Source organism: Dendrobium catenatum, unplaced genomic scaffold (genome assembly GCF_001605985.2).
Source record: "Dendrobium catenatum unplaced genomic scaffold, ASM160598v2 fragScaff_scaffold_421, whole genome shotgun sequence".
Classification (NCBI taxonomy): Eukaryota; Viridiplantae; Streptophyta; class Magnoliopsida; order Asparagales; family Orchidaceae; genus Dendrobium; species Dendrobium catenatum.
The window spans coordinates 1,104,625-1,118,357 of NW_021318883.1; the positions used below are offsets into that span (position 1 = coordinate 1,104,625).

General features: G+C 38.4%; 1 protein-coding gene across 1 annotated transcript; it reads right to left on the reverse strand.

Annotated features, from left to right (window-relative positions):
• Positions 1 to 3,297: 3,297 nt before the first annotated feature.
• On the reverse strand, positions 3,298 to 12,615 carry LOC114579490. Its single transcript, XM_028694244.1, has 8 exons — positions 12,610 to 12,615; positions 8,801 to 9,031; positions 5,018 to 5,214; positions 4,688 to 4,987; positions 4,330 to 4,471; positions 4,054 to 4,278; positions 3,634 to 3,972; positions 3,298 to 3,537 (listed from the first exon to the last, which is right to left on the reverse strand). Exons 1-8 carry the CDS (start codon positions 12,613 to 12,615, stop codon positions 3,298 to 3,300), a joined length of 1,680 nt encoding a protein of 559 aa, XP_028550077.1.
• Between the last annotated feature and the right edge of the window lie 1,118 nt (positions 12,616 to 13,733).

The following is a 13,733-nucleotide window of genomic DNA, read 5'->3' on the forward strand; positions in this document are numbered from 1 at the left end:
AACGTATTGTTGAATTTGTATCCTTTTTTTCTTTTCAAAAAATTTAAAAAATAAAAATATTTTTATCTCCCATATTTTTTAAAGTGTTATTCTAGTGAGGGGAAAATTAAGAGAAAATATTCCTTTTTGAAAATTCAAATTATAGTGTTTGCCATCATTAAAAAGGGGGAGATTATTGTGGATCTACTTTCATGGTTTATGATTTTGATGATAGCAAACACTCTTATTTCTCTACGACTACCTTATCTACTGACATTTCAGGTCCACACGATCATACTATAACTTGGAACCAACTCAAGATTGGGTAGACTAGGTCTGAGTCAGTTTGTACCCTCTTTCCTTTCTTGAGTCTATTGTATTTGGTGTGGCTCCTGATGCTTTGTAACTTGGAAGATTTTTTACTGTTCCCTAGAGTTTACTATTTTTGGTAACATTGTCCGGGATGATTTTATATCATCCTGGACGATCAGTTCAAAAGCAGAAATCCTAATTAGGACATCCTCATTAAAGAAGCCGTCATTATGCAAAACACATCATCATAGATGATTTTGTATCGGCCATCATGATAGGCTAAAAACAAAAAGAATCTGCCACCAGATCTATTTAGGAATTACTTATTTTTGGACATCATTTAGGTGGATCGTCTAGGACTATAAAATATCATCCAGGATGATTCAGGAAAATTTTTCCAAAATTTCTCTGGAATTTAAGAAAAGCAATTATGACTTGATTGCAAGATCAAATTGTCCTAGACGATCGCAAAATCGTCTAGGCCGATACGTTAGACGATTGGACATCAGATAGCTATTTTTCAGGGTTATGTTCATGACGATATTCCATGATTTATTCTGATCATCCAGGATGATATATTATTATCCAGGAGGATATGAATAAATTTCTTCTGATCGACTCAAATTGTCCCGTCTGATTGGGCTTTTTTTACACTGATTGTACCGGATGATATTAGTATCATCCTAAATGATAATGTCAGCAACTTGCATTAATGAGCTCATTTTGAGATCTTCTATTTAAGCTATGACATGACACTTTGTAAATATCTTTGGTAGCCATTGCAGCTTCGTTCTTTTCGGGGAAACTTGAAGAGAGAGCTTGAAAGGGAGTGAGGAAAGGGTGGAGTTTGAGAGAGGGAGAAGATCCTGTAAGGGGGGACTCAAGGGAATATGGAAGGGGTTCCACACTGTTGCTCCGACAAGCTCGCACCTGAATACCGTCGGATTCAAGGCTTGTCTCGAGGGAAGTTCACCAAAGAAGAAGATCTATTTGGTGTCAAAGAACCCGGCGACTCCTCCGCACCGGGGAAGGTGGAAATGATTTTATAAGGGCTTCTCCGCCTAGCTGTGGGGGCTAAAGGAGAGACACTTTGTTTAGTGCAATACTTGGAGAGTGCCTCCAAGGAGTGGACGTAGGTCAAGGTTTGACTGAACCACTATAAATCCGGTGTGTTCTTTCTTATTATTGTTTCCGAATTATTTTCTTCCACACTTGATTTCTGTGATGATTTTGGTTTGAGTTTTATATTTGGTTTTAAAGTTATCCAATTCACCTCTCTTTTTTAGCCTTGGGCCAGTTCATAAGGGCCTAACATCCCTAACGAACTTTCAGTGTGGACACTACTCTTTTTTTGAAAAGGATAGTAGTTGACTTACTTATTATTTAAATATATGTTGATGATATCTTATTTGGATCTACAAATAAAAATTTTTATGATGATTTTTCTATGTGAGTAGTGAATTTGAGATAGGTTTGATGAGAGATTTGAATTATTTTATTAGTTTAGCATAAAGCAAAATGAGGAAGGAACTTTTCTTAGTGTTTCAACATATATTAAGAACATACTTCAGAAATTTAAAATGGATAATACTAAACAGTGACTATACTAATGAGTTTCTCTGTGCAATTAGATAAAGACTCTAAGGGAAAACTTATTTATCAAAAGAAATTTAGAGAAATAATTAGATTAATACTTTACTTAATTGCTATCAGATTAGATATCATGTTTAGTATTTGTTTGTGTGCTAGATTTCAATTTGACCTAAAGAAATCATATTTAATAGTAGTAAGAAGAATTTAGAGATATCTTTTGGGAACTTAAAACTTAGAGAATTTGGTATCTTAAGCACATCTCTTCTTTTGAAATTATTGAATATTCTGATTAAAATTTGTGTGTATCATCCGGGAAGTGGCAAGATAGGTTACCTTATGTTTTGGAAAGATGAAGTAAATTGTGTGTGTATCACCCAGATGGCATGATGTCCTTGCCTAGATCGAGGAAAACCCATAGCAAAGTTCATCGTTACCTCCTCCCACTTCCATTCCGGGATAGGCAACGACTGCAAAAGACCTCCTGATCACTGATGCTCTGCCTTCACCAACTGACAGGCCTCGCATCGAGCAACAAAATCTGCTACATCCTTTTTCATTCCAGGCCAATAGAACAAACTCTTCATGTCTCCGTACATCTTGCCACTTCCCGGATGAACAGTGTAGCCTGAAAGGTGAGATTCGTACAGAATCTCTTTCCTCAAATCTCCAAACACAGGAATCCACAGCCTATTCTTGTAGAAAATAACACCAGAATTAGAAACTCGAAGATCAGGCTTCATTCCATATTCAATCTGAGCAATCAACTTCAAATAGTCATAATCCGACTTCTGAGTTTCCTGAATCCTTTCTTCCAGAGAAGATTGGATATTCATCTGAGTCAAAACAAAAGAATCCGGACCAGTAGAGGAAATCACCTCTAACTGTAATCTTTCCATATCTCGTATCAGATATTCATCCGAAGTAAGCTGAACACCTGACATTCCAGAAGATTTCCTGCTCAACGTGTCTGCTACCACATTAGCCTTACCAGGCTGATACTGAATCGACAGGTCATAGTCCTTGATCAACTCAAGCCACCTTCTTTGCCTCAAATTCAGATCCTTCTGAGTGAATATGTACTTCAAACTCTTGTGATCCGTGAAAATCTCACATCTGAGCCATACAGATAGTGACGCCAAATCTTCAAAGCAAACACAACTGCAGCCAATTCCAAATCATGCGTCGGGTAATTCTTTTCATGTGGTTTCAACTGTCTCGAGGCATAAGCAATTACCCTACCATGCTGCATCAGAACATAGCCTAAACCTTTCAGATACTTATTCTTGATCGTAACCTTATTCAAACCTCTGTAGTCAACACACATACGGAGTGTTCTGTCCTTCTTCTTCACAAACAATACGGGTGCTCCCCAAGGGGAAACACTAGGGCGAACAATCCTCTATCCACCAACTCTTAGAGTTGAACTTTTAACTCAGAAAGTTCCTTAGGTGCCATCCTGTACGGAGCTTTCGATATCGGAGCTGTACCCGAAAAAACATCAATAGAGAACTCCACATCTAAATCCAGAGGTAAACCAACCAACTCCTCAGGAAATACATCAGCAAACTCTCGTACCACTGGGATATCAGAAATAGAACCAACATCCAGGTTCATATCCCGTACAGAAGCCAAAAATACTGGACAACCCTTCTTCTACATTCTTCTGACTTCCAATACAGAAATCAGACAGGATAGAACACCTCGTAATCCTTGGAATATGTATCTTTTTTCATCCATAAGTAAACTCACTTGCTTCTTCAAATAATCAATCTGAGCCTCATACAGACTCAACCAATCCATGCCCAAAATCACGTCGTAAGAAGAAATCAGCAATAAAATCAAACTCGATTTCCACTTTTTGCCAGCAATATCAATCTCACAAAAACAAAACTTCCGGGCTATCAAATTACTTTCAGCCGGCAAAATAACAGAAAGAGAAATCGGTAGCAAAACAGAATCCAGATGCAAAGCATCAAAACAACGCTCGGACAAAAATGAATGACTGGCTCCAGAATCAAACAAAACACGATAGGGTTGATCAGAAATATAAATCGTACCTGTCACCACATCTGGATCATCTCGAGCCTCCTGCTGACTCAGACTATACACTCATGGCTGAACTGGAACTGGAGCTGAAGCAACATAACTACTCGGTTCTCTCTGACTAACAGTAGGTGGTCTCCGTGGTGCAGAACTCGAACCACCACTTCTACCAGAAAATCCCTCAGTCACAGGGTGTGGAGGAACAGTCCTCGGTCTTCCTGCTGAATAGGCATGTCTAACAAAGCCCTCGGATCGGAACTCAGATCGTCGATCAAATCCAGCTTGTGGACACTCTGCAATCTGATGTCCTTGCTGACCACATTTAAAGTACTGACCAGTCGTCCGGAAGCACTGGCCAAAATGTCATCGTCCACAAGTTTAACACACAGGTGTCCCACTGACTGATCCCGAACTGGTTGTACCGGTAGCCGCAGTACCAGAAACTGTAGTGGATCCCGACTGTCCACTCCTCCTGGAATCTCCAGAAATAAATCTCCTCTTGCCAGAGGAACCACTGCTCAAAGTATCACTTCCAAATCTCTTCCTACTCGCAGTCCACCGCTGCTGAGTAGCCATCAAATCTTTATCTATCAGACGAGCTCTCTCCACAAGCTCAGAAAAATAAGAAATATGGAACGGCACTAGGGGTTGCCTCAAACTATCTCGTAGTCCCCTCAGAAATCTGTAGCACCTCTCAGCAGAAGTACTCACCAACTGTGGAGAATAACGGACTAAAGCAGTAAACTCTGCCTCATACTACATCACAGTTCTGCTCCCCTGAACAAGCCTCAGAAAAGTCTCCTGCATCTGCTGTCGTGCAGAAGGAGGTACAAACCACGATCGAAATTCTTCAGAAAATTCTTCCCAAGTTATTAAAGAATTTTGCTTCCCCTGAAATTTTGCCTCTTGCTGGCTTATCCACCAGTGTTCTGCTTCCCCATCCAACAGAAAAGCTGCCAACGGTACCTTCCTGTCCGACGGACACTGCATACCATCAAAAGTCTTTTCTAACCTCCTCAACCATTCTTCAGCTGCTCTGGGCTCAACAGTGCCCTCAAACCTCGGAGGTTTCAATCTCAGAAATAATTACAGATGTTTGTCCATATCTTCAGATCGGACAGTAGAGGCTCTACTCTGAGTCTCGCTCATCATCTGAGCAATCAATGTAGCAAACTGCAAAAGTGTGTCAGAACCAACCACTGGGGCTGTACTACCCACTGGAGCTGCCTGACTAGCACTCTGCCCATCTGTCATATCGGGGTCTGGCAGATCCATGATCACAGAAAACTAAGCACAAAACAAAAGAATAAAAGTCCAGACAAATCAGACCTACCCCAAATAGACTCACAGATCACTTCCTATAGCTCTGTCTTACAATCAAAATTCCAAAAATTTTGCTCTTATACCACTAAAGCTTGTCACGACCCAACCCGACCGGGATGGATCCCGCTCGCATCGCGTCACGACGGAGCCAACAAATCTAGGATTTAGCTTTGGAATTTTCTTTAAATCTTTCTTCCAAATGTAATACAGACAGAAAAACAAACACAGAGCTACTATAAATATCCAATTACAGCGCAGTTCATCTATATTCTCTTTCACCAAAATAATCATATACAGATACAGTGCATGGCTTATCGACAGAACAGAATAGATAAGCCATGACTGTACAAAAATCAAAAGTATAAAATACCTAATCACAGATCAAACTCTGGACAGCTAATCCACAACTTCCTTCCCTTTCCCAGAACCTAAAAACCACGTAGAAAGCAAGGGTGAGCTAACAGCTCAGCAAGACATCAATCACCAATCGAAATCATCAAAAACTCACATCAAAATATCCATACGATAATCATAGACCAAATACTTACTCAATCATAAAGCCACAACAAATATAGAAACTGAAGTCATATCAAATCAGCGTTCAGAACAGAAGCTTTCAAATCACAGAATAAACATAATCGTACGGCATAATCAGAATCGTACATATATCAGATGCTTCGTCAAACAGATCAAATAAATCACATAACAGATTTCAGATAGCAAACGTCATATTTCAGATAACATATCACATATCAAATTTCATATTCTCCAGACACTTATAAAATCTTGACGGATTCTGGCCCCTTATCTCTCCATTCCCCTGACACTTACAGAATCTCAACAGATTCTAGCCCCTTATAGCTCCTTTCCCTGACACTTACAGAATCTCGACTGATTCTGGCCCCTTATAGCTCCATTTTCATAGCACATACACATCAAATATTCAAATCATCTTGTTTCAGAAATTTCAGAAATCGTACGAAAATTCAGCGGCATAACGGCAGTATACGGAATTTACACAAAATTCATAGATTCAGAAATTTACCAAATTACCACAGAACATTCACAACAACATTGTAAGACTTTCATTATACTGATAAAATATTTTTCAACATCCTGATAATTTGCAGATCGCTTAAAACACCGAAGAATCCAAAATATCTGGTAAAAATCTTCCAGAAAATACTCGAAACGTGCACACTTAATATCTCAAAGACATATCAAAAGTTACGCGGTAAAACCTTAAGCAGTAGAAAATAACACACGAAATTGGCTAACATAAACAATTTCCGGAACAGAAAACACGTCAAAAATCTCGTTTCTAAAAATTCAGAAAGGCGGAATGCGCCTTACCTCGAGTCGGTCAACTTCTTTAACTACAGTAGCGAACGAAAATGGACCGGAGTCGCCCAAAAATCACTTTTCCTTCTTTTTCCTTCGTTTTTCTCTCTCCTGGACTTTTTCTCTCTCTTTAAAATATCTCATTTCTATATATATTCAGACTGATCGTCCTGGACGATCGCAACTTCGTCCCGGGACGATCCGGCTCTGGAGAAATTTCGTCCAGACGAGATGAATTATCGTCCCCGGCGACTTGTCCTCTGGAGAATTTTTGTCCAGACGATCCAAATTTCGTCCAGACGAACTGCTCAGTTTCCACAATTCCAACTCAACCTGTACCGATCGTCCCGGGACGATCCAACTTCGTCCCGGGACGATCCAACTTCGTCCCGGACGAACATGTAGCAAAAATGGTCTTTACACTACCTCTCTCTCTCTCTCTCTCTCTCTCTCTCTCTCTTCTTCTTCTTCTTCTTCTTCTTCCCCTTTCTTGTGCCTCGGGGTGAATTTTGGAAAAATGCAAAAGTATACTTTTGAAAATGAACAGTTCAAAAGACAATCAACTAAGCCGGTGTGAAAGCCCAAAAAGGTACGTTTGAGATTTAAATTATATATTTTTCAATTATTTTAGTCTTAATTATTAAATGTGCTAATAATACCTATTTTCTTCTTATTGTCTGCATAAACCACGAGGAATAGTACCGATGAAGTGAGCTAAAAGGAAATGTACCAAAGGCATCAGTCACTACCGTCCAATCAGGTGGGAGTGCTATGGATAAAAATATTAGATGTTGGCTCCGGTACACTGTAAGTATTCTAAAACTTATATAGCCTTAAGACCCAAAACCCCTAATGTGATTGTGCAAATTTCCAACCTTAGAGCCCTGTAAAAACTTTAGTTTTTTTTTTATTATGTATTTAAATTCAAAATTACTTGCGATTTATTTTTGTTATGTTATTTAGATATTTTTATTTTGTTATTTAGAACCCAAAATATATTTACATGTACGTGTATGTCTAAAGGGTTAGTAATAATATCAAATTCCGACCATTGTGCTCTGGTGCTCTCTGGCAATTCCTGGGCGATTTAGGGCTTCTGTTCATGAGCTCTGGTTTCGATCTCTTGGCATGCTCGTTTGGTGGTTTTTTCTTAGATTTTTCTCCTTGGTTTTTCCACGTTTCATTTGCGGCTTTCTTTTGAGGTTTTCTTCTACGTTTTTGGCTTTGAGAGATGACAAGTCGTCATCTAACCCGTCGGCATCTTCATTTTCTGAGGTTGTTCTAGGTCATTTAAGGAGGTTTTAGCTAGATCTTCTTCTTTTGTGCCTAAACTTCAATTTGTTCAAACCTTATTCAAGATTTTTCCAGTTTTAATGTTTGATGATGCTATGGTTTCTCAATTGGCTACTCCTTTTTCCCTAACATTGGTTGGAAAATTCTTCGTCATCATCCGAATCTTGATTTCATTCAAAAAAATTTTGTTTGCTTGAAGCTTACGGGATCCATTCACATTGGTTTGCTGGATCAATGACATATTGTGATTCAACTTATGAATGACCTTGATTATAGCCGCATTTTCTCAAGGAAATCATACTACATTCAAGCTTGTTAGATGTGTCTCATCAAATGGACGCCAAATTTTGATATTAAGGAGGAAACGCCTATTGCAACTGTGTGGATTTCTTTTCTAAACTTGAGACTTCATTTTTTTTTTTTAATTCGTAAATCTTATTTGGTCTTGCATCTATTTTTTGTAGACTGTTATAAACTGATCAAGCTATTGCCTTTGTTTCTTGTCCATAGGTGGCTCGTGTTCTTGTTGAACTTGATATTTCTAAGAAACACCCTAATGAAATATGCATATGGTCGGACTTGAATGGTTATTTCCAAAAAGATGAATTTGAAAACCTACCTATTTTCTGCTCTCATTATAAAATGCATAACATGGTGTTAATGAATGTTTCAGGTTGCATCCTCGTCTTTGTAAGGAAAATGTCTCTTCCAAACAACCTCAAGGAAATGCTATCATTATTGCTAACACAACAATAATCCAAAATAGTATCATGTAGAAAAAAATACAAACAAAATGCCCAAAAAAAAAAAAGAAATATCTGATTTTCGAAGAGAGAATGTAAGGAATGAAAAGAAAAGGTTTGACATGATCTGAAACAAAAACCGGTGGAGAAGCTGGACATAAAATGTTAAGAACCATGAACGGATCAATGTTGAAAAGAATTACTATAGGCCAGGGCAGATATCCTTGAATACCGGGAGCCTTATGCAGCACCTGCTCGGCCCGTAGAGCACCTGCTGAATAAAATGCAGCAGAAGCAGAATAAAATGCTTCAGATGGGACGTATTTATCGCCATATAGGCTGGATCCAACGGCTGAGCCCTGTTTGCCACTCTGAGAGACAAGAGAGTCGGATTGAAAAATCAACTAAATCATATAAAACATGAGCAAATAGAACTACTCAAATGAATACTTCAACTTGGAAGATCAAATGAAGTTATATGGATTTTTTTTCTTCTTTTTTAGGGTGTGTACAAGAAAAAAAATATGCATAATTTCATATGATTGAAAATCAAACGAAAGATTACGTCTGAACTCTACACATTGTAATCTCTCCAATTTCACACGAGCTGGAAACTTGGTCAAAAAAAAGTTTTTACACTGAAACACGTGGTTAATAATAAGCCAAGTCAATCTACATTGAGTCAAAGTTTAATAGATAAAAAAAAACTGTCAATCCATAATCTCATTTATCCAGTTATATTAGTATAAAAAATATGCATGATATAGGCACCAAGATAAATTTAAGAGGGATATGATGGGCACGTATTCCTAGAATTTTAATATCTTCACATATAATAGATATATTAATAAATTTTTCCTATTTAACGTTTATAATGATAAATTTTAAATTTATGCTTCAATTAGGGGTGTCAATATTTGATACGACACGAAAATCCGACCCGGACCCGACCCGAAAAATCCGGGTTGGACCCGACCCGTTTGAAAAACGGGTCGGGTTCGGGTTCGCAAATTCGACCCGTTTGAAAAAACGGGTCGGGTTCGGGTTGACCGGCGGGTTTCCGGGTCAACCCGAAAATCCGTTTATATTTGAATTTTCCCGCGCCTGCCCGTTGCCCGCGACGTTGCCCCGCTGCCCGCGAAGCTGACCCCGCTGCCCGTGCCTGCCAGCCTCAGCGCAACGCGCGCGCACCCCATCAAATGTTTCTCAAACGAAAGAAAACTTCTAACTTCTTATATATTAATTGTTTAAAATTTAATATTTAATAATTTAAATTTAATATATGTTAAATGTTTTTTATTTTAATTAAATAAGAGAATTCATATAACATTTTAGCAACATTTTATATTAGCATTTTAGTAAAATGTTTATTATATATAATCAAAATATAATTAAAATTTTATAATGAATAAAATTATTAAAAATTGTATATTTAATTTAATAATATTTCATATAAACATATAATAATATAACTTTAAAACTATTGGAGCGAGTTATGAAGTGTAGGTTGCGTCGTGATACTAATGCTTCTCAAAATCAATTTGAATTCATGCCGGGTAGGTCTACTATGGAAGCCATACATATATTGAGAGGTTTGATGGGGAAATATAGAGAGAATAAGGATGATCTACATATGATATTTATTGATTTAGAGAAAGCATATGATAAAATTTCTAGAGATGTGCTATGGAGAGTTCTTGAAAAGAATGGAGTTAATAATGCTTATATTCAAATCATTAAAGATATGTATGAAGGAGTTATTATTGTGTTCAAACACAATGTGGTTTGACCAAGTATTTTCCTATTTGCATATGATAAAATTTCAAGAGATGTGCTATGGAGAGTTCTTGAAAAGAATGGAGTTAATAATGCTTATATTCAAATCATTAAAGATATGTATGAAGGAGTTATTATTGTGTTCAAACACAATGTGGTTTGACCAAGTATTTTCCTATTTCGATTGGATTACATCAAGGATCAGCCTTAAGTCCATATCTTTTTGTTTTAGTCATGAATGTTCTCACTAAACATTTGCTAGAGGATGTGTCTTAGCAGGGGCGGATCCAGCTTCCTTTTTTTTTCCCAAAACTTTAATTAATTAGACAAGAAAAATAATAACAAAAATAAAATAATAATAATAATAATATAAATTCAAAAAAAAATCATTACTGCAGAGTTTTTAGATGTTCTATTTTTCTAAAAGAAAATAAATTCATTGTAAAGATTGGTTATACTTGTTTGCCCCCTTATTATGCTTAATGCAAGGAAACTTATTTTTAGATACTAGATAAGTGTTTTTAACTATGAAGAGAGATCATTCACTACATGTTTTAGATATGCTTGCTAACTTTATTGCTACAGAACATTGCTATTAAAAAAAACAATCATTTCTATTGATATGTCATCAAAAAATTATCTTGATCGGGCACGAATCTCAAGGAAAAAATTATGTTGGAAACTTCAAAAATTAAATCCAATATCCCTGAACTCCGATTTCAGCAAACTTATAAACTGAGCGTTTTGTAAATACGAACCCAACGACACCAAATTCAACTCAATCCGAGCCCGAATTAGTCCAAATCAAGAATCCAAAGCGTTGTTGGAATGTTCAAACAACAATTTGGATTACTAAACGGTTTCCAAACATAACGTGTTTATAGTTGAATCGAGCAGCTTGATGGGATGAATCTAGGGGTGTAAGTGAGCCGAGCCGGCTCGCGAGCCGAGCTTATCGAGCCACAAGCTCGAGCTCGAGCTCAAATTTGAGCTCGTTTGTCAAACGAGCTCGAGTTCGAGCTTGACGTGACTAGACTCGTGAGCTCACGAGCTGGCTCGAAACTATAATATTTAGGGTATTTTAAAGAAATTAATGGCAGTCGGCTTATAATATGAGATTCAAACTTTGCATTTAAAGTTAAAATGTTGCTTTTAATGTTAATTTATATAAATTCATTGCCTCATTTCAAGTGAAAGCTACTTTTTATTAAATGCAAAGTGTCCTTTGCATCTTGTCATTATGACAGCTTTTTAATATGGCAGCCTTTTCCCAAAACAAAAAAAAAAAGAAGATAATAGTCATTCATAGGCGGGAAAAAAATTCATTTGGATGAATGCAAGGCGGAAAATCAAGAAGTGGAGGAAAAATTAAAAAATCGGATGGATGAGAAATCGAGAGGCTCGTGAGCCGGCTCCAGCTCATTTATAGTTTGACGAGCTCGAGGTCGAGCTCGTTTTCCGAGTAACGAGTTGAGCTCGATAATGCTAAAACTCGACTCGACTCGTTTACTCCCCTAGTTGAATCCAATGATCCCAAGATCTTTGCATTCCGACATCATTAAGACCTTTAAATGTCTGACGAACGATACACGAACAAGGGATTCAATATCAACCGTCCATCCAACCACTGTACATTTACCCCTAATCTCTCACCTATTTACGGGCCATGCCACTCCAGAAAATCTATAAAAAAACCTCTCATTTCTCTTGAGAGTGGATCTAAAGAAGAAGAAGGATAAGAGAAGAGAAGAAGGATAGGAGGGAAGAAACTCCTCCTCGACCACCGCCAGAATTCTACCTGACTTCCACGGGACGCCAGAATTTTGTCCGACTTCCACGGGATGTTGAAATTCTACTCGACTTCCAAGTGACACCAGAATTTCGTCCGACCTCCATGTGACGCCAGAGTTTTACCCGAATACTATTTAACGCCAAAGTTATCCTCGGCTGCCAACTGACGTCGGACTTCTACCCGACACCGGACCTCTGCTCGACACCAAGTTTCTACCCGACGCCTGACTTCTACCGGTTGTCAAATTTTCGTCAAACATCTATCTGATGTTGGGTTTCTGTCCATTGCTAGACTTCTACCTGAAACAGTCCTCTTGACTTACGTCGCCCACCGACTACAGTCCTTCCGACCTACGTCGCCTGCCAAATACGGTCCTCCTGACTAACATCGCCCACCGACTAAAGTTCTTCTGACCTCCATTACCCACCGATTACGATCCTTCCAACTTACATCGCACGCCGACTAGTCCTTCTGACCTCCGTCGCCCGCCTACTACGATCTTTCTGACTTACGTCGCCCACCGACTATAGTCCTTCCGGCCTTCATCGCCCACAGACTATTGGCCTTCTGACTTACGTCTCCCATCGACTACAGTCCTTCCGACCTTAGTAGCACGCTAACTACGTTCCTCCTGACTTACGTCGTCCACTGACTATAGTCCTTCTGACCCACATCTCCTGACAACATTAATCTTAGTGTCTCCTATAAATGCAACACACTCTCTCTTATTTGATTGCGTGTTGAATTTTCATACAACATTAAGGCGTTAAACTTTCTATTTTGCAACCGCCGCGAATACTCCAAGACGCAATAGTTTAGCACCATATGTAGGAACGTGGTTCCCGACTGGGGGGGCAACTATTGCTCCAATCTCAAAAGATCGCTCTTATTAACTTTATGACATCATTCATTGTTGGATCAATATCATAAGAATTAGATGTGGACTGGGGGGCAACTATGACTCCAACTGGGGTAAAAAAGATCCTCCAATGCTTTCATCATCAAGATGATATATAAGGAAACTCCCGGCAAAAGCAAGGATGCTTCCAATTAATTACAAGCTTTATACAATCCATATTTGAACTTCTACTCCTTGGAAAAGATGTTAATCATAACCTTAAAAAGGCAACAACAATCTAAAAATGGTTCATTCTTCATCTTTGATTCAAGATACACATGGTGTTCGCCCCCTCCCAATCAAGGCAAAATTGACTCTAGGGGGATTCAAATCGATCTCTTCCACATAGGTTAACGTTGTCGAGCAAAGGCTTTGACATACAACCTCGGATAGGTCTCACATGCTTGGAGAATTCTCTCAACCTCTTCCATACATGTTAACGTCGCCGAGCAAAGGCTCCGACATACAACCTCAGATAGGTCTCACATCCTTGGTGGATTATCTTGACCTCTTCCATACAGGTTAACGTCGTCGAGCAAGGGCTCTGATATATAACCTTGGATAAGTCTTATATCCTTGGTGGATTTTTCAGGCATATTTCACACAAGTTAACGACATCGAGCAAAGGCTCTGATATATA

Bases quoted from the DNA above. Each gene is read 5' to 3' on its own strand.
- LOC114579490 (XM_028694244.1), bottom strand. The intron at 5,215-8,800 runs GTTCTTAACATT...TTTTGTGCTTAG, and splicing joins TCAACATTGATCCGTTCATG to TTTTCTGTGATCATGGATCT. The intron at 4,472-4,687 runs GTAGTATGAGGC...GACTGCGAGTAG, and splicing joins CAGGGGAGCAGAACTGTGAT to GAAGAGATTTGGAAGTGATA.